General features: G+C 39.9%; 1 protein-coding gene across 5 annotated transcripts in view; it reads left to right on the top strand.

Moving 5' to 3' along the window:
- The window catches only part of CADM1 (cell adhesion molecule 1), a 213,259-nt gene that overhangs the window by 161,339 nt on the left and 24,845 nt on the right, over window positions 1–27,075 (top strand). For all 5 annotated transcript variants that reach the window (XM_067310231.1, XM_067310232.1, XM_067310230.1 and 2 more), the window contains exons 6-8: window positions 8,826–8,925; window positions 11,694–11,866; window positions 16,146–16,217. In XM_067310231.1, coding sequence (XP_067166332.1) covers window positions 8,826–8,925; window positions 11,694–11,866; window positions 16,146–16,217 — 345 coding nt within the window. The remainder of the gene's footprint in view (window positions 1–8,825; window positions 8,926–11,693; window positions 11,867–16,145; window positions 16,218–27,075) is intronic.

The raw sequence follows: 27,075 nt of genomic DNA, 5'->3' as shown, positions 1-27,075 counted from the left end.
TATAATGTTTAATCTTTTAGCACCAGTGTACCCCATGCACATGCAGCACTGAACCCTGTATCGTCTTAGCCAAGATTTAATAAGGTAGTTGCTTGTTGTACCAAATTGGATTTATTATTTCCTTGTTCTCTCCCTGATTATTTCCAAGCATCTCCTCAAGTGCGGGGACTGTAAAATCTTTAAGGACAAGCACAATCTTTTGCTGTTAAGTGAGAGTTAAGAATGGATCTCCTGCTCCTCCTTTTATGCATGCAGGGGTTCCACAAAGGGCAAAATAATAGAGCCGTTGCGTTATCTGATAAGCTTCCATTAAAAAAAATAGTGTTAACTCATTACTATATCATAGAGTAAATTCTGAAAATAAATGGAGAGTTCACATGGAGCTGAACAATGCATATACTGATGCATAATTTTTCTCAAATTATGTATGAGTACTCATTTTCAGAGTTCTACAATTCAGAATTTGGGAAAAGAATGTTTTTCCATAGTCAGCAAAACTATGAGTAAGACTTGTTCATGCTGAGTATTTATTTGTCCTACTCGGAGTAAGCTATTTATTGCATGTAAAGTGTGGCACAATCTGGCCCTTTGTGAAGTTTTGAGATAAATGCTTCCATATGAATGTAAGGCATGTTGTTAAAAAGAAATCTCTGCAAAGAAGCATCCTGTAATATGAATTAAAATCTCCTGGTAATGTTTTTTATAAGCAAACAGAGTTTGACAAATGGTGCCGTGTGCTCACGGTAACAATAACACTTTCATGCTTGATTAATAGCCACCGCAGTGAATATATAACCCTGTGCAATGGATGGACACAATATGTTGCATGGTATTGGTGTGAAAATATCTGTTCATTCTGGCTAGAGTTGCTTTCTCTTTGTGATTCAGATCATTCAAGAGGGATGGAAGAGCAGTATGTTGAGTGTAATTTTAGAAAGGAAATGAAGCAACAAAATGCATTAAAATATCATTAAGGAATTGAATGGAACCAGATATTCTCAGAGACATTTAAGTTCAGTCTTTTGGTACTTTTCCTTATCTTCTTATGTGATACTGGAAATGAAAGTGTGGAAGTCTAGATTTGGCATTTTGTCATTTTTGTTCTTTGGGGGTTTTTTAGGCTCTAATTAATTACACATTCGTTTTTATGTCTGCATGTATACTTCTAAAATATGCCCCCATAGAATCTGTTAAGGCCTCTGTTCTTACAACAGGAGAGTTTTTGCACCCAATTATGTTAAAAAGTGTCCATATACATATGCTGTCATATCTTCAGTAATCTTTATATTTCTGTTGAGTGCAAACACTAATTGCATAGTATGCAGTGAAGTGATTAACATCAATGTAATTTATCATCTGGAGATTTCTGAAAATGAATAAATGAGTTGTTTTGTTCAGTGAGGTGTTGACCCTTTCAGAAACTTTCATTTAAAGCTTTTTTTTTTTTTTTGTAAATATGGAAAGCACCACAATCAGCCAAGTGTTCAGTTGTTTGATTTTCTGGGGCGTTAGCCACTCATTTGTGACATTTCCCAGTTGGGTGCTCGTTTGCAAGCTCATTAATAAAGTTTCCTCAAAGGAATGTTGTTGGGAAAGAAGAGCATACAGTAAGGGCTGGCCTATACATTTAGCACACATCATAGCAGTAGCATGCAGTTAAATATTCAAAATGCTACCTGTCTGTTCTCCTCAGTGTGCCTGAGCCTGAAGTCTTGCTTTAGTATATGTTGCCCCCAGAAGCCAGATAACCAGCCATTTGTTTTGTATGTGCCTGTGGTTTGGGTGGTTTACTCTTCTTATGTTGTGGATGGCAACTGGATGTCCAAAGGTGGTGGAGCTTCCCCTCTGAGGAGGTGCTTCTTAAACGAAAGGTAACTTCCCATGGAAGATCGCAGTGGAAATGCAGGGCAAGGCTGACAAAACATCACATTCATTTCTGAATAGGCATCACTGTGTAAAAAAGAATACAAGAAGTGGAAGGAGAGTGTCTTGACTTTGACTTTTCTTTCAGTTGCATTACTATTACAATGTAAATGTTTAAATTCTGTTACTTGAGGGTAATTTTTGCAAAGTCATATTTGAGGTCAGTGAGGCTCTTCCAGACAAATTGTGAACTGCCAGTTGTGTCCTTAATTGTTATTTTAAATATGAGATCTATTTGTTTAATAGGTTTCTTTGGCTGAAAATCAGTAATTCTGTCCTTGTGAAAACTGAGGAGAAGATACTAGATTGTCAGGTTTCTGCTGTCTGATGCAGACTTCATTTGCTGATAAGCAAACCTACTTGATTTTAAGATAAAGGTGACAGCTGTATAATAACCTGTGTATAAATGTTAACTTTTCTGACTTTAATAGTCAAAAATAGATCCCTTTTGAACTTTCTGTAGCATGTAAGTGTGATAAGGTACAGAAGCTGCCAGAAGTCCAAATTTTTTGAAAAGTTTATCACTGTTACTTATTGAAGCAAAAAGCATGCTAGTTTGGGCCACAGAACAGCAGAGATGAGGATCTGTTTACAAGTTTGTGCCTGTCTGAAGAAGGATGTATAGAGTGTATCCTGGCTGATATTGAAGCTAAAATTAACTAAAGTGGGCAAAAACTCCTGTTGACCTGGAAATACCTTCTCCTGAGTATACCATCTGTTGTAATTTTTGCAGAGGTGCACACTAGAAATTAATACAGTTGTCATAAAATGGATTTTAAAACTTGGATTCAGTAACTAATTTCACAAAACAGACGAGTTTTCAGCTGAATCGTTGGGTGAATCCATTTTGTAATGTTCTCAGCTGGCCAGCAGCCTGGCAGGATGAGGCAGCCTGGCCACCCGCTGCAGTACCTGCTCCGTGCTGTGCCCTGACCTCGCAGGGGCGACCGTCTTGGCCAGGAGGGGCCCGCTGGTTTGTTGCTGTTGGTGGCTGGCAAAGGTTAGGAGTCAGCTGAGTTGCAAAAAAGCCTCTTGCCAGTTGAGGAACTGCTTCACAATGTTTTTACTGTGACTTTTCCAGTGCAATTTTTGTGTTCAGAGTGGACAAATTGCTGCAGTGGCATCCGTTGTATAAACCGTATCATTTACAACGGAGATTGTTGGAGTGTGATGATTCAACGCTGACATGATTGGCATGGCCCCAAAGAGCATGTACTGTGCCTTGAGTGTAATGCAGGGTTTTTCTTGCTGCAGCTTATAGTAGTTCTTGTGGATGGTGAAATTACAGCCACAGAATTAAGCTTATTGAACACATTTTCCTCGTTATGCAGACGCCCTCACGTCTCTCCTCTGAAATAATATCAGCAAGAACATGACCACACTTTCACCTGCCCTCTTGCATTTACCAAGAAAAATGGCCTTGTATTTAAAATACACAGTCATATTTCCAAATATTAGTCATGTTTAGTGTGTGTTAACATCCTTATTGGCTGCATTATCTGAGAATTCAGCCATGGAGTCATCCCATCTGAAAAGGTGACTGCACTGGGGGAGAAGGAATGTGCCCAAGTTGGGAATATATGAGTGGTTAGGAAGAAAGCTGTCCTGCTGTCAGCTACCCAGTGCTTATTGCATGCAGAGGGGTCTGTCTCCAGTAGTGTTGCAGCTGGTTTTAGTCTGTTCGCAAAAATGGTAAATTTTCTTCAGTGGAGCTTTGGGCTCTGCTGCATTCTCCTGTTTTGTGCATTAAGGTGAAGTTAATTAGGGCTACCTGCCTGACCAAAAGCAGGCCTAGAGCTTGAGAATCACTTTGAGGAAGAAATTGAGGTGAGAGCCTATGTGCATTTTTCAGGGGTTAAGGACAGCCGTTTGAAGATAGGTGCTTAGAAGGAGGATGGAAAGTTTTCCTTGGCTTCATTTGTTTTTCATGCAGCCTGGCTGACAACAAGCCAGAACAGTCTGTTAAGCCACTGGATGGGAAGGGGATGTGTAGCTGAGGCCGTATTCTGACTCATCGAGAACGGCGTGGTGTCCTGAGTACACGTGTGGTCAGATCTCATGCTGGGACGCATCAGGAAATAAGGCTTACGAAACCAACCCAGTGATGTTCTTTGAGATGATGAGCTTGCTCATCTTTAAGATCATAGGTTTGTCTGATGAAAGTAAATGGGCAGAAATAATAGGCTCAGGCTTTCATAAGACACTGAACTCTGTATAACGTGATGTCTTGATTTATTAATAAGATAGCATTATCAATAGAGCACCTGTTTAAATGGATTAAGAAATCACTAACTGGCAGATCTCAGAGTTGTCATTAGGGACTAATCAGCAATTCATGGTGTTTTGAGAGTGTGCTGGCCTGGGCGCTTCTAACCCACAGCATTTTAAAATTATTAAAAGTGTTTAAGGGTGGCCTATATCCCTTATTCACAGAAGTGAGACTGCATCCTGGAAAACAATATTTAAAATGCTATGGGGGCAAAAAGCCCAACATAAGTTTTCACTGAGAAATTGGCATAAAAGATCCAGTGCCTCCTTGCAGGTATGAACTGAACAGCTGAAGGAAGGTGGTGGTGTTTTGTTTTGTTTTTTTCTCCCTTTTTTTCTCTGTGGTGTTGATGAGACTAGTCCTGCAATTGTTCACAGCATCCTGGTACATAGACTTTAAAGGATGCTGGCAAAATGGTGAAGAATGACAAAAAAGACTTGATGCCATGGAAGACCATACAGGAGGAGATTTGGCAAGCTTAGTCCAAACCTATCCTACTGAAAAAAAATCAAGAAGTGATTTGTTCCCGGGATGGCAGGACAGCCATGGGGAGAGCATACGGAGTGCAAAAGAGGTCTATAATCTAGCAGTGTAAGGCATAATAGAAATCTATGGACAAAAGTTAAATTGGATGAGATCAAAAGGAAAGGAAGACATAAGTTTGTTGCAATTAAATGTTTAAGGGAGGTAGTGGGTTCTCTCTCTCCCAGCCTGTTGTTAAGATAGGATGCCCTATTTGGGTATTAGTTGATCATGGACAATTGGGCTTAACATGGAGCCTGGCTGAAATACAGGTGTTGTCAGCCTGATGGAATAATATCATGATATAAGGACATCGTATATTTATTATTAGGTAATGTAACAGAGGAATAGTGACCTGGTAGGCTCTAGCTTCTCCCCCCTAAGCTTTTAGAAGGTACAAATGTCTTCTGACCTCTGTTGTGATGGCGAGGGGGACAGAATCTGTTTCTTAGCGCTTGCTGTTTGGAACAGGGGCTGTCTGAAGGAGAAGTCCTGCTGTGGCTGTCTGCCAAAATGATGCTACTGACCCTGTTCTCGAGGAAGACCTGAAGCTCCAGGTCCGGCCAGGAGAGACAGGCCCTCCTGATGGAGCGTGTAGCCCCAGGTGTGGTGCTGAAATCGGGAGGGGAGATGTGCTGGCCAGTGGGGTACAGGTTTAACATCTCAGTGCGATGTGTCAGCCAGCGGTCTCTTTAGCATTCCAGTTGCTTGGGAAATTAAAGCATAGGTTGTGAGGCTGAGAAGGGGAGAAGGAGCGTTTTTCATTTTCCAGCTGACTTGGAGCCGGCGGAAGGCTGCGAGAGGTTGGCTCGCGTACGCTGTAATTGGCCAACGGGGCAAAGAGCAGCCTCTGCTGTCGCCTCTTTAAAGGCTGCTTTTCATGTCTTTTATAGGCACGCGATATGTGTGTTCTAGAAGAAATCTCATCAAATGCAGAATGATTTTGTAATAAGTTTTTCAAATTGGTTGCTGCTACAGAGTAACCTTTAGACTACTGGTATTTAACCTTGTATATCACTCTTAGCTTTTGAATGAATTTAGCTTAATAAAGGTGCCTTATTAAATTACTAGGCGTTTTTTTAAAGCCACTAGAAATAGGCATACTAGGAAATAGCTTTAGGTTGTTAGATCTAATTGGCTGCCAATGGAGTTTATTGTGGCCTAGATGCCTAGGTCCAAGTGTTTGTTTTTATGTAGCAATCCAGCAGTATGACATTATGAAGTTCCATGTCGAGTGGTTCAGGCTGTTGGAAGGCACATGGTAGTAAAAACTCTTCTGCTGCTTGCCTTGTGCCCTCGAATGCCGTCTGAGATGGTAATTGCCCCAGAATATACTACCACAGACGTTACTGAAACGTGGCCTTTTTAATAAAGTGGCTAATAGGTAGCAAACTATTACTGCAGACCTTGAAAAGCACTCTAACGGTTTAGCAGTAGGTTTGCTGAGTGTCAGGATTGCATGTAGGAACTGAGCTCAGCATCCCACGATGCTCGGCACTGTGCAAACATTTACTAAGAATCTAATCTCAAGAAAATAGACTAACTTAGAGGCAGGATGCTTACTAGTGGAAGTAGAGCTAAAGATTACTTAAATGTGCATCCTTAAAAAAAAAAAAAAAAAAAAAAATTTCCCAAACCCTATATTAAAAAAAAAAGTTATTGGCCAAAGCAAGTGAAATTTTTGTTTTTAAGGATAAGTTATTGTGTACTACAAGCCTAATTAAAATGTCAGTTCTCCTGAGTGCCCAGCCATCCTTCTGAATCCTTCAGAATTGTGAAGCACTTCCTATTTTCCTAAGTGCCTTCAGTAATTACTCACATGCTGGTGATCCTGCTTAGAGGAGACATTCACTGTGATGACTCCGGGAATGTTCTTGTCTTCGCAAGTATATGCATGTTGTACTAATAAAATTTGGGTTTATATTGCATGTGACATCTCTACGGTTTCAAATTGAAATGGTATAGGGTTCAGTTTGCTTCCTTCATTTATTTAATGAAGACTGTGGAGGTAGAAAGCTGAAAGGGAAAGGCTCCTCTCATGTCATTTTGGGGAAGCTTAGTTTGCAGTTCGTTCTCAGTACAACAAGCCTTCAGTGTATTCCTATTGATTTGCATAAGTAATTGACAGCTGGTAAACAGCTCATTAGAAATACTAAAATTTATCTAATGAAAACAGGATTGGAGCAACAGCAGAGGCAAGCTGCAGAAGATCTTGTACATATCTAAGTTTCTCAGCATGGTATGCTAACAAGATAGTCTTCGCGTTTCCGTGTAAATTGGGCTGAAAAGGCTTCTACTCCAACAACGCACACTATAATAGCATCCATGTTTCTGGCGTGGACTCTTAGTTACTGTTGGAAAGCAAATAATAGTGAGCAGATGGCCAAGGGGGGGAAAAAATTGTGAATGAGAATGGTAAGCATGAGCACAGCACGCAAAATCTTGGTTGTGATTTACTTGCTGCATAATGCTTGGTTTAACTTGTCTTCCTGTGTGTACGTATTGCTCAGTGCTTGTGCTGCAGACCCCAGCACTACGCACCAGGCTCGCTACGGTGTTTCGACATGACTTTTGCCTTCCTGTGCTCTCTTGTTTACGCTTGTGCTGCAGCCCTCTTGGGATGGGGTTGTAGCTCTGAGATGTGGACCCCTTTGGCCTTCCCAGGTGGAGCATATCTGTACCCCGCTGTAATGGGAGAGTCCAGGTTTAGCTAGGCCCAGGCCTGCATTTTGTGACTTAGTCCAAGGGCTTGTTGGGGTATTTCAGTCCTCCTAAGAGTGACCGTTTTTCCTCAAAGCATGTCAGGAATATACTGGCTACTTCCACATGCTCCTTTAGCGTTAAGCAGCGTCTCTAGGAGGGAGGTCAGCTTGTGTTTTCAAGCACATGAAAGTCTCGTATTTTTCCAGTAGAATATGACACAGAAATATAAAACACACATAACCTGGTAACTTGTATGTGGCTGCCATTTTTTTAAGCCTGAAGACATGAAGCTGCAAGAAGCATCTGTAATGGGGATTAGTTTGCAAAATGTGTTTGTGGTATAGGCATCTCAGGAGAGGATTTACTAGTGTAGCTTATTCCATTACTGAAAATTATGAGAGTTTAAATTGGTTGAAGCCTAACATGGATTTTTTTTCTAATCTCTATTATTCCATAGGAAGCATGTTAATGAGTTAAACACAGTTAATAAAATGCAACAAGCCAATAGTTTTGCTAGCAGTTACTCTCAAAGGAAATAGAAACATTTAAGTTGTCTCAACCTTTATGCATACTGATTTTTTTGCCTTCCTTTATTCCTTACAGTTGAGTAAGTTCCTGAAAAATATATATGGCTTAATAGCATTTGTAGCATTGAATTGATTTTTGCATTGATAACATTTTAGCTACAGCTTAGATCGCATTTTTAATCTGGGTTTCGGTTGTAGGAGGTAATAAATTTCGTAATTGTGGACTCCATTTTGGGGGGGAGTGGATGTTGTTGTTTTGGGTTGTTCCCCATGTCCCCTTCTTCCCTGCAGGGGCTTACTAAAAATGTTTCTGAGCTGGCTCGCTAACTATAAATGCTTTAATTCTATGTTTATTTTAGGATTTAGAAGAGATTCATTTGGGCTGACTAAAATCTTCCATTGTTTAAAGAAAAGTAGCAGTGTCTGTGATTTCTTTTTGTTTCTAACAAGTGGCTCTTGTAAAGCCCAACATATACTTTATGCCCAAGCGTATTAATATTGTCATACAGTAATATATGATACATGATAAAACATATCAATTCTGAGTGCCACAAATATCTCTGGTTTCACCTCAGCATGAAGGCAAATGAGTTCCTTTTAGCTTGAGTGAGTTCAGAGATAAACTCTAGTGTAGCAAAATGCATTTCCCAGGAAACAGTGGTGCTTCCGTTGGAGTGTGAATCTCCTATCTCTGTTTCACATTTTGCTCTTACTAATCAGTTTAGTTTGAAGAAAATACCAAGTTCACTTACTGATTAGATGAATAGCATAGAAGGGGCAGAGAGGAAAGCAGTGCTGGTGACTGACTTCTGGTTCTGGGTGCATACAAATCTGATTCTGTTTGACAAGATAATTTATGAAATACTGTTTCTCTCATGCAGATAAGCCTCAAGTGCGGGTTTCTCAGAATTATCCAGTGCAAGGTCTAACGAGAGAAGGGGAGCCACTTGAACTGACATGTGCAGCTTTTGGAAAACCACAGTAAGTCTGAAACTTCCAAAGGATGGTACAGGTGGTCCAGCGGTGACTGGGTCCCGCTACAAAAGTGTGCGGACACTTTTTGGCCTCTTTGCTATTGCAGAAATTTCATATGCCATTCTCTGCTGAGAAGACAATGTAGGAGTATGAAAAAAGAATATGAGGAGAGATACTTCCTGCACCTGAGCCTAAGCTACAGTATTAAGACATCTATTTTAAATTGCATTTGTCATGATGTAAATAATGGCTGAGGAATTGCTACTTTTAAAGCTCCAAGGAGAGCTTTTCATGGTCACCACACAGCGTTGCTGTCAACAAGCCCACTAGTGCAGAAGGGGAAGACTGTAGTATGGGTACCACGCAACTGTACATCTCTTCCCCCAGGGAATGGCTTAGGTGGCAACTGGTTGCAATTAATCTGCAAAAGCAAGGTCAGTGGCCTGCATATTCAATCCTAATAATGTACGAGTATGCAGGCGTAAGAATGGCACCAAAGAACTGAACACATGTAAGAGTGGAATGGATCTGTAAGGTAAGGCAGTCTGTCTTTCAGCTTGTATTGACCGTATGATTCTTTCTTCTTTGTGGTGGTGGTGTTTTTTAAATGAAATGCAAGTTTTATTCTTTCTCCTCTTCTTGCCCTGCCCTTGAGGCTTTCTTAAATAGTTTAATAAATTGATGCATCAGGAAAAATCCTGACGAGGAAGGTTAGATTTTCCTCTGCATTTTCATTTTCTTGTCCAAGTTTTGTTGACTTTCTTAAATACTTCCTTTTCCATTTGGATTTATGGCTGTCAAGTATTTACCTCCTATCCTTTTTTATTTTCATCATGTTCATAAGATTTCTGCAAACATCCCTGAAAACTGTCAGTGTCTCCTTGGTAGTGTGCCCAGAACTGAAGAGTTACTGCAGGTGTAGTCTGCACTTGAAGTCATCGAGTTTGACAGTTCTGCTTCTGGGGGCAATGACAGGAAGGGTAGCTGCAGCTCAGAAGTGCGAAGGCTGTGATACTGTCATCTGCCACTGTAGTGTCCTACTGCAGCTGAATTACTTTGTTTATTACTGCTTCCCAGCTTCCTCTATTCAGCATGTGGGTGATTCCTTCCCCATACGTTAGAGACTTGTACATCCCCTGCTGAATTCCAGTTTAATATCTATTCCCTGTTCAGAATCTGTCAAAGCCTCTTTGCATTTCTCTCCTCTCACAGGTAGCTGCCGTTCCTCCCATTTGTATCATGTGGGAATTTAATGAATAGGCTTCTTCACTCCCCACCCCCCAGCTATGAATAAGACATATACGTGTTAAATAAGACAGACGCATCTCCCAGGCAGTATGCCACTTAATATTATGGTGATGCTGGTGATGTGCTAGGAATACGCTTATGTAGTTCACTTCACCTGTGTCTCAAACCTAAGCAAATACACAGTAAAATAATGGACTGTATTTACTTCTACTCCTTATGACAAACAGATTTCATAAAATCCCTTACAGAGGTTTAAGATTCACAGGGATGATTCTTGAGTGAAAATCATTTCTCTGCAAAATTTTGCAACACAAACATTGTGACAAAAAGCTTAGAGAAAAATGAAAGACCAGAAAGTAGAAACTTTGTTAATAATAGATATTTTCATTGTCTAAGATCGCACAAAAAATCAGGACTATGACAAAAGTGGGAAGATACTGGAATTGTCACTTGTAGAACATCCAGTGCAAGACACATCTTTGAAAAAAGCACCACTGTACAGCAAACAGCGTCTGAAAGGTTGGGACTCTGAAATCACAGCTGGTTTTGTTCGGTGTTGTAGCCGTTCCAGTTGTGTGGCTGGGATAGCAAAACTGCAGGTGCTTTTATTTCATAACAGCACTCTACTGTTTGGACACTGAGAAGCCCAAAGTATTCTGATGCCTTCAGCCATATTAGCTCCCAGCAAAAAAATGGCTTGCAAGCTCTGTCCTTGGAGCCAGGCAGTTTGGAGAATGTGTTACTGCACAAACACCCCCCATCTCCACCCTTTTAAGAGCTCAGTGTTGAGCCACCCTAAAAGGTGCAGTCTCTCTCTTACGGATGAAGGCCGTCTCGGGAGTAGCTGGTTTGTCCTTACTGCTGTTCAGAGACTTAAAAACAAAACCAAACAACCCCCCCAGTGGTTGTTTTCTTTACTAGCTCTAACAAAACATGCTAATTTCATTCCCTAAATCATGTAAACATGATGCTCATTTTGGTTCCATTAGCAAAAGAATGCAGGAAACAGGCTGCCAATTGGAAAAACATAATGGGGAGAGAAGAAAGGCGTTCCTGTTTTCTAGCAGCTAAAACGTTACTAATAAGCAGCACAGTCAAAATTGAGGTAAATAGGTCCATCATGTCTCTTTGTAAAATGGTTTGAAGTTGATAAAAATGTACTTGTTCCGTTACATGTTGTCCAGATCTGCACTCAGAGCACCGGGTGGATGCACGTTTAGTCCATAGATCTTAAAGATTCCAGGTTTACTGATTAAGTAAATGATTAACCACTAATGAACTTTCTTCCTGTTTGCATTAGTGTTTTCAGAAAGCTTAAGGACTGGATACAGTTTCCAGTTGGGTTAAAATGCACTTAAATTCAGGAAGCCCAACAGCATCTGGGCTTGAGTAGTACAAAAGTATGTGTTATTTCTTTACAGTTTTTCTTGGTTTGGGCTTTCTGTCTGTGGATGAACTTTTGAAGATGCCATCTTTACCGTAGGAAAATAGTAATGTGACTGTTTCTTTTTCTCCCTCCTCTGTAGGCCTACGGACATGAGGTGGTTAAGAGTAGATGATGAGATGCCTCAACACGTTGTAGTGTCTGGTTCAAACCTTCTCATTAGTAACCTAAACAAAACAGATAATGGTACATACCGCTGTGAGGCTTCAAACGCGGTGGGGAAATCACATGCGGATTACATGCTGTTTGTATACGGTACGTGAGAAAAACCACCGTTCTTCTAGACTCATTTACACATAATTGCTGCATACCGCTCTCTAAAAGCTTTTAAAGAAGTTACCATTTTGCTTAATGCAAGAATTTCAGACAGCACCCAACACATCTACATTATACTGGGAGGGGGTAGGGGCTGGAAAAGCATTTCCTTTGCTTCTGTAACTCTTGGTGTCTTGCATCAGGTGCAGAACCTATCTTAGTGTCCAGTAAGTTCCTTTCTCTCGTGCTGTCATTGTGGGCTGACCCTGACAGTTGTAAAATGTCAGCTGAAGCATACAGAAAGATCAGAACAGAGGCGTGGGGAGAACTTTGAAGTTCTGTAGCCTAACAGTCTTTATAGGACTTGCTCCAGTAGCTCATTTTCCTTTGTGTTTCATCTGATCCCTTTTTCAGTATCCGCAGCAATGGTATGGGTTTGTTTTTTCAGGTCTTTTAATAGCAAGTTAAATTACTGAAGAATCAGCCGGCATACTCAGATAATTACAAACCAGTAAATAAACTGGAGGAATGAGATGTCTTAAGCCTATCTTTGGCTGCTGAGCAGACACTAAAACATGTCTCGGCATCTTTTTAAGTGCTATTAAGTACCTACTTTAATTCTTCAGTTCCTCTGCATTATTTCACCATCGCTTTAAACCTTGTTGTGCTCTTGTCACAGAGGTCTTGCATATAATGAAGATTCAGTAGGCACTTGAAGAGTGATCCCCTAGTTTAATTATGAATAATTCCCTTGGGCTATGTATTTAAAAACTTATCCGTTAGCAACCTTGCTTATCCGTTAGGGTGGTTACTGCATGGCTGAGCTAAGCTTGTGGTGGGTATTGCCTGTTATTCAGAAGGGACAGTAACTTGCTTTGGTTTGAGGTTCATTTCATGCAACAGCCCCTGGGAGCTCTGCAGTCCAAATTCTTTTGCGTTCGCACCGATCCAGATAAATAATCGAGAACCTAACATCCTGCTCGCTTATCCAAATGCCACTTACACATGACCAGTTTTTGGCCCGGTTTTGGAAACTTGCCCAAAGACCAAAACTAACATCAAAATTGTAATATCAAGCTGAAAGTGAACTTTGTATACTGCATCATTTGAGTAGTTTTCTAGTGTTGGTAGCACCAAAAGACTCCAGTTTGTGTAATGAAATACAAGATGTACTTTTATGATGGAATAATTCATATACTCATGGTATTAAAAAATAATTTATGGAAGTGTTTAAAGAAACAGCTAATGTTGTGGAGAAACTATAAAGCACCTAGAGTGTATAGGAAACATGACTCCACATGAGATTAGAACTATAGCAAGCTACTGGAGTAAAGCAGTCATAGAGGAATTGGGTTTTTTATTCCTTGCCTAGTTTTACATACCTATTTTGTTTCGAGTGAATGCTAAATTAAACCTCACCAATGTTAAATGAACTGGTCTTAGTCCAGTTCGCATAAGGCTTGGGAACAACCATTATAAAGGATCTGGCTGAAATGTGTCTGTTCCTGCAGACTCAGTGGGCCCTGGGGACAGAACTCCATTCTGACCTTTAAACGTGGTCTGAATAAACCATTTTGAGCTCATGTTAACTCATATGTTTGTTAATTATTCTGCATTTGTGATGTGGACAAGAACTAGACTATACAGAAATTAAACACCACTTCTCCCCTTCAAGATTAAATTCACCAGAGAACATTTGAGACAGTGTTATTTTAAAAGTAATACAAATTCCCAAGGCATGGTAACCTGTGGACTCTACTGCAGCATCTGACATTTTGGCATGTAGGAGGACTTGTCATGGTCTCTCAGGAAGTCATGGTCACAAATTGTTTCACATCCCATTGTGTCATATTTCTGCAAAATTGGGGGTGTCCCACTAGGATTCAGCACTTCTGGACAGCATAAAGACTTTAACCCTGAATTTAAGACCCAAATTCAGAGATGTTGGTCTAGTGGCAGTGGTTGGGCTGTGGTTAGCATCTTGAAGCGCTCAGGTACAGAGTCTAACTTAAGTTGTCTGAAGGAAAATGAACATCACTCTGTGGAAATGAGCTGACGAGCTCACTCCACTTGTCAATGGGAAGCATTTACTTCTCCATCTTTTACTAAGTTTGGCACCTCTCCCTGCCAGAAGACAAGGAATATTATGTAGGCAGTGCAGTCTGTATCCCTGCCAAAATGTCTCCATAGGGATAGTGTGAAAATTAATGGGAGGATGTGCCTAGATGGTCACCCTTTACTGAATCCACAGATAGGACTACTTATCAGTTGTCAGTGCTGTACTCTCCACCCATATCAAATTAATTTTGGCGGCGGGTGGGGTGGAATGATGTGTATGGCCTTTCAACACCTGAGGTGTTGCGATGGAGTGACAGTAACTACAGCAGAGCTTCGGGGTCTGGCACCTCTCCATGAGGAGGAGGATTGACTAGCCTCCATATAAAACTAATACATCTACAGTTAAATGGTATTAAGTGCAAATGGTTTCCAGGGGCCAGGGCTTGCGAAATAACTGCTGCTGATCTGTGCTTAACACACCTTCCTCTGTTGCACACATGGTATAAGCATGTCTAATCACATTGACAGAAACCGAAAACATGTTTATTTTTTAAACTTGTTTCACGCTTTTCCTCCCAGTGGGAGCAGGCAGACGCATATTCTGGAAACTTCTAGCACAATTAGCGCACAGTCATTTTTTGCTATTACCAACGTATAGTCTGCTGTATAGCATTTTCCCCTAGTACAGTTTGGAAGTGAGATGAGTTTTCACCATGCCAATGGATGTAGACAAGGATAGGGTCTTTCTTCCTGCACTTAAGTTGTTTCATTATCCCTTGCTAGTAAGGAGACCCTACGGTATCTTGTCGGCTTAGCCCTGGGCAAAGAAGCAACTAAGAAGTTCTCTGTGGTAAATACAGAGGCTGAAATGTTTTGAATATAGTAGGCCAAAGCGGCACTCCTCATGAATGACCCCTTTCTTGCAGTTGCCTTCACAGTGAAGCAAACTCCAAGGTAATGTCTCTTAACTTTCAGGAAGCTGCATGGAGCACAAAGGTGCAGCAGGTAATTCAAGTTCAGATATATTAATTAGGGAATCTGAGAGCTCACTTGGAGATAAAAGAGAAGCAGATGGGTTAGTGATGAAAAGTTGACATACTTTAGAGGAAATTTAAAATCAAAAGCCTAAGAACTGTTTCATGCTCTATTATTGCAGAATGAATCCTTAGTTCAAAGTCTTCCTGACTACTTAACACATTCAGTTTGATCATTTGGGCATTGATATATGTGTTTTCTTTTGCATCTTCTCATATCTGCCTTCTCCTGCTCAGTAGTTTTGATGAGGATGTGCCCCTGTACATAATATAAATACTGTAAAGAGAGTGGCAGTGTTTATCAGTTTTAACAGGTCAAGTCTTCTGTAGAAATAGTTGCTAGTTACAAAGAAATATCTCAGTATCTTGTGTTTTACACTAAGGATGCTCTATTAACAAAAGCAACTGTGTTAAAATTGTCAGAAAAATATTGGCTTTTTTATAAAAAAGATCGTGGTGAAATTTTCCATGCCTTGAAATTGATATTTAGTAATGACATTCTCATTTCTTTTTATTTATTACTATCTTAGAAGTAGCTTTTAACATCCTGCTGACGTGTATTCATTGAGGAAGAATAGTGTAAAGTTAACAGCCCTGGGAAAAAAGTGAGATATATTCATGTGCTGTTGATATTTAGTCTGTTGAGCACAGCAGGGCCCCTCGCACAAACCTCCCACCTGGATTTTCAAATGTATTTGTAGAAAAACAACAAAGCACCATTGTCTGTCTCCGTACATGGTAAACTGGTTTTTTTTTTTCTTTTCCTGTCATGGAAAGTGTGCAGTTTATTTTTCTTATGGCTCTCCCATTCCATCTCTCTCTTTCTCATTGACTAATTTATGCTGGGTTTTATTTATTTATTTATTTATTTATTTATTTTTTAAGCATTGCAGAAGGCAAAAGGGGGAGAGAGTTTCTGGGCCAGATTTTCTAGCTAGAGTAAGTCTGTGCAGAGCTCCTTTGATGTGAATTGAGCTCAAACAATTTACAGCTGCTGAGGATCTGGCCCTTGATCTTTAAAGCCAGCTGGAAAGTCACCACCTGGTTTTAGAGGAGGAAAGGCTTCTGACAGCCATGCTGCTTCTTAGTGTCCTTGTTTTTCTCTGATCATTATTGATCGCTGTTGTGTTCTGCTTGTTTTTTCTTAATTTGCTTTTTTATTATTTTCCTTTTTATATTTTATCCAGATCCCCCCACAACTATCCCTCCTCCCACAACAACCACCACCACTACCACCACCATCCCTACCACCATCACAGGTATGGTACCTTCATAACCATTGGAAATGTCCTGAATGCGTATTGTCTTTTTATGTTTATAAGCAGAGCTTGAAGCCTGGGGAAAAACAACAAACAAATCAGTTGAATTTTTTTCTCAAATGCACTCACTGTACTGCATGAGTCCTGATCTGGCAGTTCAAGTTGGATCATCCTGACTGCAGGTGTTTCTGAAACATGGAAATTGCCATGTCAGAAAAAGCTATTAATGCAGTTACTGGTGGCAAATATTGGGTACTTTGAAATGAAGGGTATAAACAGCCTTAAAACTCATTTAATATGGCGAGTGGGTCATAAATTTCATTCTCAACCCCATCAGTAGCAATTTCTGAGCAATTTATACTTGGAAGTATGAAGTTTGGTCTTTAGTAATTTACTCCACCTACTATGACTGTAGATGCTTATTCTCATATGTAGATGTTTGGTCTTTTTCTGAATCACTGTAATAAGCTGTCTACTTCACTCCTAGAAAGATGAATTCCACCAGTCATTTTACACTGAATCAAAAAAGATCTATATGACCATTTTTGAAGCGTTGGCTTTTAGAATTTTGATTTTTTCCCCTGTATTCTAAGAAAAGATGAATAAAAACTCAGCTGATCATGAGACACCTCTTACTATTTTACACACATCCATCATATTTCCTCGCTAGACCTGATTCTGTCCACTCATAAGGAAGGCCTTTCTGAGTTCTCTCTAATCATTTTCATTGTCACTTTCTGATCTTTTCTATTTCAACTGCTGCTTTTGCTACTTTTTTTCTTTTCTTTTTTTTTTTTGAGGTAGAGGTGTGACAAACTGAAGGTGCGAATGGACCATTGAGTATCTAATGGCATAATGTTTATTGATGCTGTACACCATCCCCTTTATAAATAGGTTACACTTTATTTGTTTTTATGACTTTGCTCAGCTGATTCTAACTGTCCTGTTCGGGGTGTTGTGTGGCTTTTTTCCTTCTGAGACTTTTACAACCAGATCAGACTCTACTAGCATGGACAAGCAATTGAAGTCTTTTTCTTCCAATGTGCCTTAATATGCACTTTGTGTACTGTCCTCCATCCACCACTGTGTTGTCCAGACTTTGCCATTTTCTGTCTTCCTCTTTCCAGGTGGTCATTAATATATTGAACTCCAGGCACCCAAGTTCTGATACTTGGGGCACTCTACAGTGAATGTCTTCCTATTTTGTGATGTGGTCATTTTATTTCAATTCTGTTTTTAATCTCTTAACCAGTTTTTGTTTCAGAATGTGTTTTAAGCTTTTACCTTACTGTTTCAAAGTCTCCTTAAGAGCCTTTTGCAGAGAAACTTGGTCCAGTGTGCCTCAGGGTAAATGAACATGCACAGTTCTGTTTTACAATAATTTATTAATGCTTTCAGTGTATTATAGAAAGCTGAAGGAAGAATTTGTCTTTATGCTTGTTTGACCCCATTATGGTTATGGCAGTTGCCCACTGCTGTTAATAATTGTCCTTTTCCCTGGAACTCGATTGTTATCAGCATGTTGTTTTAGGGATCACCCTCACACTTCCTTTAAAGGTGCATACTATACTCACCTGCTATTTCAAACTCTGAAGCAGTGGCTGTTAATAATAAATAGCAGTATTGTTTGCTCTACTGCTGCAAACGCTGAAATTTGTTTATGAATTTCCTCCTTCTGAGTTGATTTAAAACATAATTATATTCCAACCATTATATTTGTGTGTCTTGGTTTTGATGCTGGGCCCAGCAGTGTTTCTGCCCTGCTGATTAGTCAGTGGTGTCCGTTACCTATGGAGGAGCTGGCTCAATGCCCTTGTAATTAAAGGAGGGTGCCTCTGAGTCCATACTTCTAGCAATAATAAACCACTTTCAAAGTCCTCCTACACAAGTTTGCTTTGAATGTGGACAGATGCAGATTGATCTTCCCAATCTCCATCTTTATGCAGGCTGTTTCCCCCATCCTGTGTGTTGGTGACTCTTCCCAGCGCACCAGAGCACTGCTGGCTTTTCCTTAGGATGTGAAGAAACTCAGTTTTTGTCTCCCTCCAAGCAATTTCTTCCTCCCTCCCCTCTCTAGCCTATCTCCCCTTATGCTGAGGAACATATCACAGGCAGTGTTCAAACCTTAACCCTGGTAATACAAATTTGGCTCCTAGAGCTTCTTGAGAGACATGTGAGGATCACAGGATTTCCTTAGCATGTGAGAGTTATCAACATGACATTCCCACATGCAGTAGGTGAGTTATCACCATCTAATAATTCCCCGTGCTCAAACACCAGGACATTTATGTTCATTAAGGTGAAATCCCTGCTCCTTACTTTTTATCCCACTGAGCTTAGTGGGTTCTGGCTACTGAGAAGAATTGACCCCATGCTGATGAAGGTCCTTCAGGAACTGAGGGCCTTCTGACATAAAATTTTTGCAGCTATTTCTTCTCAATAACTTTCCATCAGAATGAGCTGTTTCCTTGAATAGAGGATCAGGACTACCATTTCTGAAGTGATTGGAAGTATGAATAAATTGAAAAAATGATTGCAGGCACGTACAAAGGTTCACTGATGGGCAATTCTTAATTTATTTCCTTCACAAGCAGAATGGTGGAATCAGAAGCATGTGGCCAGACTGCTTTTCTCACGCCTTTCTCTCTCCTCAGCAATGGAGAATCTACAATGCCAAGCTTGTTGCCACCCTGTTGACAAAGCATGGGCAGGATTCCTTCTCCTCCCTGATGCGTTTCTGTGTTGGCTTTGAACTGCTGAGGAGGACAGAAATGTAATGAAAAAGTAATATTTTTCACTGATACCAGCAGTTAGGGCTTGTGATTTGTAGGAAGAAGCTTTGTTAATAAGAAGCTGTAAGAGAAATCTATGTATTCGCTTTCCTGACACTGATTTAACACTGGATCTTCTTGACATGTGGCCTTACACGTTCTGCCCACAAGTTCAGCATGCTTTTCCCTCAAAAGAATGACTAAGGCTTAGTCTCATTTCTTTGTGTATAAATGTGTGTATTTGTTTTCTGCGTTAACCAAGTGACATGATTGTCTGTCGTCCAGTAAAATGGATGGTCCAGTATAGAATTTTACCTTTTTAATAGTCATATTAAAAAGGCTGATTCTATGCTGATATTCACAAAATAGTATTCGAACACTGTTTATGCGCTGTCATTATCCTTGTCAACAAATCTGGTGCAACTTGTCAGTGTGAATGCAGCCAAGCTGGGAGAGAAGCTGTTGTTTGATTTAGGTTTTTAGTAGTTGCTGGTAGTTTTTTTTCTTTGACTCTAAGGGCATGTCCAGCTCTGTGGCCCGGGTATCTATTTTCAGAATGTTTCACTATGGGACTCCTGGCTTATGATTTGAAGAAATCTCACAACCGCTTTAACCTCTTGATCTTGGGAGCTGTATTCCCTCTCTGCACAAAATGGCTTTGCACTAATGAATGAATTAGCACTAGGGCAGTTTTTGAACCAAAATTGCTGCCAGACCTGCTTTAGAAAATCCCTGTCTTTGATGGAAGCTATTGTGTGTTTGGCAAGCAGCTATATATGTATTTATCTCATCCTGAAGGTTGCAGTTGTGGAATTTAACATTTGCTCCTCCTGCTGCAGATTAAAGGTTATAGAACAACACATTTTCAATCTGAGTTTCTGCAGAGACCAGGCAATCTGCTAAATGTAACTTGATAGCCAAGTCTGACAAATGGATAGCAAAATTGATTCCTACTTCTGGCTGGCATTGATTAATTCACAGTTACTAGCTATTGTTGGTCATAAAAGCTTCAAAAGCAAACAGTAGAAAGCTGCGTAAACTTACTTTTGGTTTTTAGTAGTTAAGAGGTTTTGTATCTGAAAAAAATTAGGTCAAATTAACATAATCTCTAGAATTACGTAGCATAGGCATGTTGAAACACTTTTTAAAGCCTCAAGAGGCAATTGATAACTTAATTCTTGTCATCACCAAAATGTTGAAATATTCGTCTGCTGTGACATAATTACTTGGTTGGCAGATGGGAATGTTTCTTGTTTCCATGATCAGGTTAGGTGTGAGTAGTCTTCTAGCCAGCCATGCTGAAAACATTTGCTTAGGATGAGGAGGATTTTAACCCTATGTTATTTCACCTCTCTTCCCCTCTCTTTCTTGTATAACGCTGGCCCAGTTGGCGTCCCCTGAAGCCGTGGGGGAGTGTACCAACCAAAAAACAATGTCCTTCGTTTTAAAAAAATAAAAATAAAATAAAATAAAAGGAGACCAACCTGCATTTAAACTAGTTTTACATGTCCAAAGCTTATGTCTGTGTTTATGCTGCCATCTTTGGGAGCTGCCCCATATAAAGTGTTCTTATTGGAAGTATTCTTACTGAGTGATTGGAGATAGTTTGTTCTGGATTCATTTTTCCCTATCAAAACTAATAGAACTAGTTAAAAGGGCTCCATTTGCACTTCTGCACGCATGGTAAGTTATTCATTTTGTGCAGATTCAAATGTAAGACATTTTTACTTGCTTACATAAAGTATTTCTACTCAAAATGTGTTCAGACATGACATGAAGATGCATTCCTGCCTCAAAGAGTTACCTTTGAATAATGATAGATACTGCTCAGCAAGTAAGAGCCAGAGTAGTCAGTGCAGCAAGTAGGAGAGGACAGGTTTATATAGGTGGTATGGGAGGTGTATATATAGCTAGGGGTGTGTCTGTATATATATGCATGCATCTATATGTATGTGTACAGACACACCTATATATATTTAGGTGCATGATAATCTGATCATTATTCCCAAAGCTTGTTGTGCAGTGTACTCCCCGAGATGCTTAGGCTCCCTCCCCAGACCCACTGAGGTCCCGTGTCTAGAGTCGAGTGTCCCTTTCTCAGCCACTCTTGCTTGACAAATCGAAATCCTGCATCACTGCTGCTATAAACTTGACCTACAAAGACGTGCTGAGTTGATAGTGGTTTAATGGCACAGAGGTGTTGGGGGAAGACTATGGCAAAACTCTGCAGAGCTAACATACTTTTTTTTTGCAGGAAAAGGAGAAGCTGAACAGTGAAGTTTCCAAAACAGCACGACCTTTAAAGCTTTTCCTCTGTCACTGTTGCTTTGCTTCAGTGTAGGTGCTTGTAAAGGTTTCCTGCATGACAGTTTGCTCTTTTTCATATATCCTCCAACTGCATTGGTATTCTGACCATCCTTTGGTGTTTCAGCTGTTATCACTGGCAAGCCCCCCCCCCTTTTTTTTAATCAGTTCAAATTGTCCTTGTGGCTTTGTTCATTAAGATGTACGATATGATACAGCAGAGCAAACTGCATAATTTGAATTACCCCTAGAGTCCTTACTTGAAACACAGGTTTTGGTCAGCTGTTGTTTCCTGGGAGATGAAGGTTCTTAATAATAACAAAACCCTCCTCTTCGGACATAATATTGAGTGGAGCATTTTTGCCTACCTTTTTAAACATCATTTTGCTGCCTGCTGGACTCGCTTAGCACATACACCCTCACATCCTAGTATCTATAGAATTATTTGTATATGGAAATTTGCATTTATTACACTTTTTCTCTGCAGCTAGAGTTTGCCGGTGTCTTGGCAACAAGTTCAGCGGAGACCCGGGGGGTGACACACACGTACATTACCTACTATTTAAGTTACGTGCTTCTGTTTGCCTTGCATGGGATGTTATTGATTCTTCAAGGACCCCTACTGTCCATCTTGCAACAATATCAATGCCAAGTGGCAGTCTGAACCATTGCATGACTTTAAAGCAATTTTAGACTATATTTTAAAATCAACTAATTCTTTAAAGTGTATACAGTGTAGCAGATGTGTGTGTTTAGGCGCGGGTGAGACTTTGAGATATCGTAGGCAGTGTTTTTAGTGGTTTTTAGCTTAAAAATTGCAAGGAATGTTTGGAAAGCGTGAAGCTCTTGCTGTAGAAACACTGCAAGTTCCTTCTTGAGGTTGGGTTTTTTGCAAGCAGGCCTAAGCAAGCTTTATTCCACTCAAAGCTGTTCGGAAACAAATGAGCTCCAAAGCAGGAATTGTTAAGTGATGCCGAGTCTGAAAACCAGATCTTGGGAGAAGCATGTCCTAGCTGAGCTCACCTTTCTGCCAGCGTGAGCCATGCAGTATCCTAGTGGCTCTGAATGAGGAGGGCAAAGGTCTTTCAAGTTTACTTGAGAAAGACTGTGTAGATGCCAAGTGTGTATGGTTTATTAAAAAACATGTTTTTATATCTCCTTAGCTACTTAAAAAAAAAAAAGGCATGGAAAATGGATTATTGAGAAGAAATGGTGTAACATGTTTTCAAACCATGAATCACATGCCAGAAAACTTCCTTAAAATGATGAAAACAATTTTATTCTCAGTAGAAGTTTGTTCTTTTCTGATTACAGCTGGTTGTGTGACAAACTACAGTTATATGGGATTTATTCCAGCAGTAATCTGAAAAGGTGGTGGGTGGGAAGAATGCAATAAAAATCATTCTTTGCTCAAATTACCTTGCAGCAGGTTTGTGGGAGGAGAAGAGGCAGTGTGGGGATTACTAAAGTACATATGTCCTAGTGGAATCATAGGCTTTATATCTAATCAGGTATGGTTGCTGATATTTGCTACTGGTGTTGCTGTTCACATAGAATTTAATCATAAATAGAAAATGTGTTTGTTCCCCAGTCAAATTAAACATGGATAGTTGCGGTCAGTTCCAACCTGGCTCTGTGCCATACCTATCCCCTTTTTATGGCTTTCTCGCCCTCCTTTTCTTAATGGCACGTTAAAAATGCATGCACAGGGCAAGACTTGCAGGACAGGATACAAGAATCGCGAGGAAGAGCCGCCAGGCGCTCGTGTTGTGCTGTGAGCTTGCACCGTGTCCAGGCGTTTCATGCCGCGCAGAGACTCAGCTTAGCTACTTGTTTTCCCAAATTATTTATTATTAAAATCTTGCTTTCAGTTGAAGCTTCTGTGTGTCCCTGGTAAAATGTCAAGTTAATTTACAGATGACACTGTGCTCTTCTGACGCTTTTCATCCAGTATGTGCCCACATTAAAGGGAATAAAGGAGGAGGGAAGAACTGACAGGCCCGTAAAGAAATACTAGGTCAGTCTTGTAGTACCTCTTTCAGTCAATAGCAGGCACAGTACTGTCACGTGTGGTGGTGTCCCTGAAGAGGAAGTGCAAGGGCTGTATAATAAAATGGTGATTTCTGCTGGAAACTTGCATGTTTTGAAAGAAGAGGGCTAGAGGGAGCTGTGGAGAGGACCCCGTCCCCTCTCAGAGAAGAGGCGATCTGAGCATTGGCATACAGGGGAGCAGAGGTCAATGTCTGCAAGGCTTTTGTAAGACTCCTGGTGTTGTGTTGGAGCCATCACTCAAAATCACAAGGTACTTGCAGTCCAGTTTAAGCAATGAGAATGGTGTGAATGAGTACCATGCCTCTATAGCACCTTGTGGACTTTTCCATGAAATTTTGGATAGGTACAGTGTTTGCTTATGGCTGTATTTACAAGGTTGGGATCTAAATAAGCATGCAATCATTACAGAGCTTTATGGAAAAAAGCATTAAAAATCATAGCCTGAAGTGCAGCACTAATCTAGAAATATTTTTGTTCTTGTCACACCAAACTTCTGTACAGATTGTGATTATTTTTGTGAAACATCTGGTCTGCAAATCAGGCAGTCTCTGGGGTGCATTGCAACATGCCCGTGCACAAAAGCTTTCAGCCCAGGTTGGAATCACTTGCAGAGAATCCTCCTGTACTATCCCAACGCCAAGTACATTTTCATCCATTCTTCGGAGGAATATTCAGAGAGGGAAGGGACTGCTGCAGTTTTGTGTGATCTGTGTTTTTTTGAGCTGCTTTGCCTCTCTCCGCTTGCAGCGTAATTGAAGTGTAACATATCTGTTAAGTTCATACCTAACAGGTGTTAGTTCAATGGAAATGAAGAGGATTTTTGTAATTTTTTTAGTACCCTTAAGGATTTGAAATAAAGCAGTAATAATCTTCTGTTTATAATGCTGAACACTGATACTTAAGGCTGCTATGAAAACAGTAACATTAAGGAATTCATGCTTGTCCTGGTCAGTAAATAAGAAATAGTCTAGAAAATTGGGAAGAATTGAGCTCCACAAATCAGTTATCAGATTGGCTTTTGTCTTTAGTTAAGAAAGCAATATATTGAGTGGATATCTATACTTATTTATACCTCCTTAAATGAAAAATTTTAAATATGAAATGTGTATTTTGCCATTTTGATGATTAGGTGCTATTCTAATGCTCTACCACACTGGTGAATTTTTAAGTGCCAGTGTATTTGTATAAGGTGGGAGAACTGCAGTTCAACTGAAGAAAGAAATAAGCAATTTTGTGAATTTAATTTTGTTACTAGGATTTTAATTTTCCTCTATAGTGCACATTCAGTTTGAGATTGTGAACGAATTCGTGGATTAGTTTAAAAGGCCGAGTCTGTCACTCAGTGAACAGTTTTATGATGGAGAGAATCCAAATGAAAAAAGGCGCAGAGGTGGAGCTTGTAACGCAACTCTTACACTGATGCCTTCATGCAGTAATTTTTTTATATGTATTATAAATAATTGTATTATAATAATTTTTATACACACACATATATTTATAGAAAAGGGTGTGTGTGTGTGTGTGTAAATATTTCATGCAGTGGTGGGTGCCTAAAAACTTGGGTGTTGCCAGAATTTTCTTAGTTGGCAGATAACATCTCTATCGCAACACATCGTATGTTAGTGCCTTTACTCAAGAACTGGCCGCAGTAAACCGAGTCCTTATGATCAATATTAAAAAGAAATGACTAAGTGAAACATGGAGCTTTATAGAGGCCAACAATCTTGTCTTTCTTTCAGTATAAAACAATCATCTAGTGAAAACTATTTACGCACATGTAGATTTTGAGACGACTGCATTGTTTTTACTTTTTGGCATAAAGTAAATTTTGTTGAGCCTTATTGATTAAAATCAAGCAAAGAAGCCTCATCTTTCTTTTATCTTAAGATGGAAAGTACCACATTGAACCTCTTTGTTTATGGACTTTCTACTTCCTCTCTGCTTTGCCTCATCTCATAAAATGACCCTTGTTTAGCACCAACTAATCATTTTAAATGATAAGCATAAACGCTGTGTGGCTGCTGTTCACACCTATCGCTAGGGACCAGGACCGTGCTTTTCGATGACAGCAAAGTCTTTCACTGGCTTTGCTGAACCTTAGTTAAGGCAGAAACATAGCAAATACTTTCTTGTCACTCTGCATTTGAGGAGGAGGGGGGACATGATTTTTCTCCCAGATTCAGGGACAGAAATCTAATCTCTGGCATTCCATATTTCTAGTTTGACATATAAAGGTGATTATTCTTGAAAATGAAGTAAACGTCAGTGCGTTTACCTGGAATTCAAAAAAGTGCTTTTCAAGTTAGCCAATCTCTGTTAAAATTATAGGGTGTCTTAGCACTGACTTCTGTAGGGTCTGGGATATTCCTCCTTACGTAAAGCAGAACAGTGGTGGAGTTTAAGTGATTTGTGCAGTTTTACCTATATTCATTAATTTCATACCAAAGCAACAGTGACAATTTTTCTCTCCTTTGTAGTAGTGTGTGTGTGTGGTGGTGGTGGGGATTCTTTGCTTTATTGAAAGTCTTTTAACATGAGATTATTCCTCTTTGGTGCACTGTGTATATACAATCCTTCTTCTCAAAGAAGACTCTGGGATTGAAATGGACTTCCAGAAAATTCATTCTAAACTTTAACTGGTCTGTGTTTCCTATTGCGATCATCCAAACCATTTGCTAATCATAACTTTGTCATTCCAGCTGCAGCCAACATGTTGTTTGACTTGGATATTTGTTCGCACTTATAACCGCTTGAGAACTTTATTTTTGTAACCTGTTGGTCTCTGTCCCCAGATGGGGAAGCGAGATGCACTGTCCAGTTTGCACTGTTTCTTGACTAATATCTCTTCCAGCATGTGAATACAAGTTTGCTTTCAGCAGATTTTCTATTTAGTGTAAAAGCTGACATAACTTTTTTATTTCAGGAAGACAGTAAATTGAGACTATTTATAGATGCCAAGATGCTATCTCAGGAATTAATACTCAGTTTTATAGTTCTTTTTAAACACAACTCCCCCCTGCCTTCACCACCATTTCCCCCCACCACCATTTGCTTGGTTGAAATGAGGCATTATTTTGGTAGTGCTACCAAAAAAAAAAAAAAGTCGTCCTCTTGTTCCCGTTTTTGTTTTGGAAGGCTTTTCTTACTGCCTTCACCAGAGTTCCCAGCAGGAGAACAAGCGCTAGCATATTTAAGTATGTGTTAGATTTGATTGCCAAGATGAGAACAGTATATGTTGGCAGTGGGAACAGACTAATGATGCCTTGATAATCTGTTATGCAAATCTTGGTGCAATTTGTTAAATTGTGCAGGGTTTATTTGTTTTGATATTTAAAGCATGCAGACTTTGTAAGTATTGTGTATTCTTTGTATGATTCTTGTCTTCATTGGTGCTCCAGAAATTCAGACTCAGGCTGTCCTCAGCTAAATTACAAAGGAACGGGCCCTCATTTTTCTGCTGCTGCTTCTGAATGTACAGAAAGTCTGCCATTCCTGCGGTTCTCTGGACAGCACGTTAACTGAAGGGAAATGCCATGCGAAGTGCCTTTTGTTGCTACAAAACTAAAATTCTAGGCTAGTTTGCGGAAATATGTTGTAGAGTGCTTCTCTACGTTTACTCTTACAGTTTTATTCATTTAAACATTGCCTGCATGGAGCCAAGCAGAGTTCTGTGAAACCCTGCCTTTGATGTGAATGAGCACATCTAGGCTTTACTGACAGCTTCAGAGTAT

Source organism: Apteryx mantelli, chromosome 23, assembly GCF_036417845.1.
Source record: "Apteryx mantelli isolate bAptMan1 chromosome 23, bAptMan1.hap1, whole genome shotgun sequence".
NCBI lineage: Eukaryota > Metazoa > Chordata > Aves > Apterygiformes > Apterygidae > Apteryx > Apteryx mantelli.
Note: the sequence above shows the minus strand (reverse complement) of the source record. Positions and strands in the feature narration are given on the sequence as shown.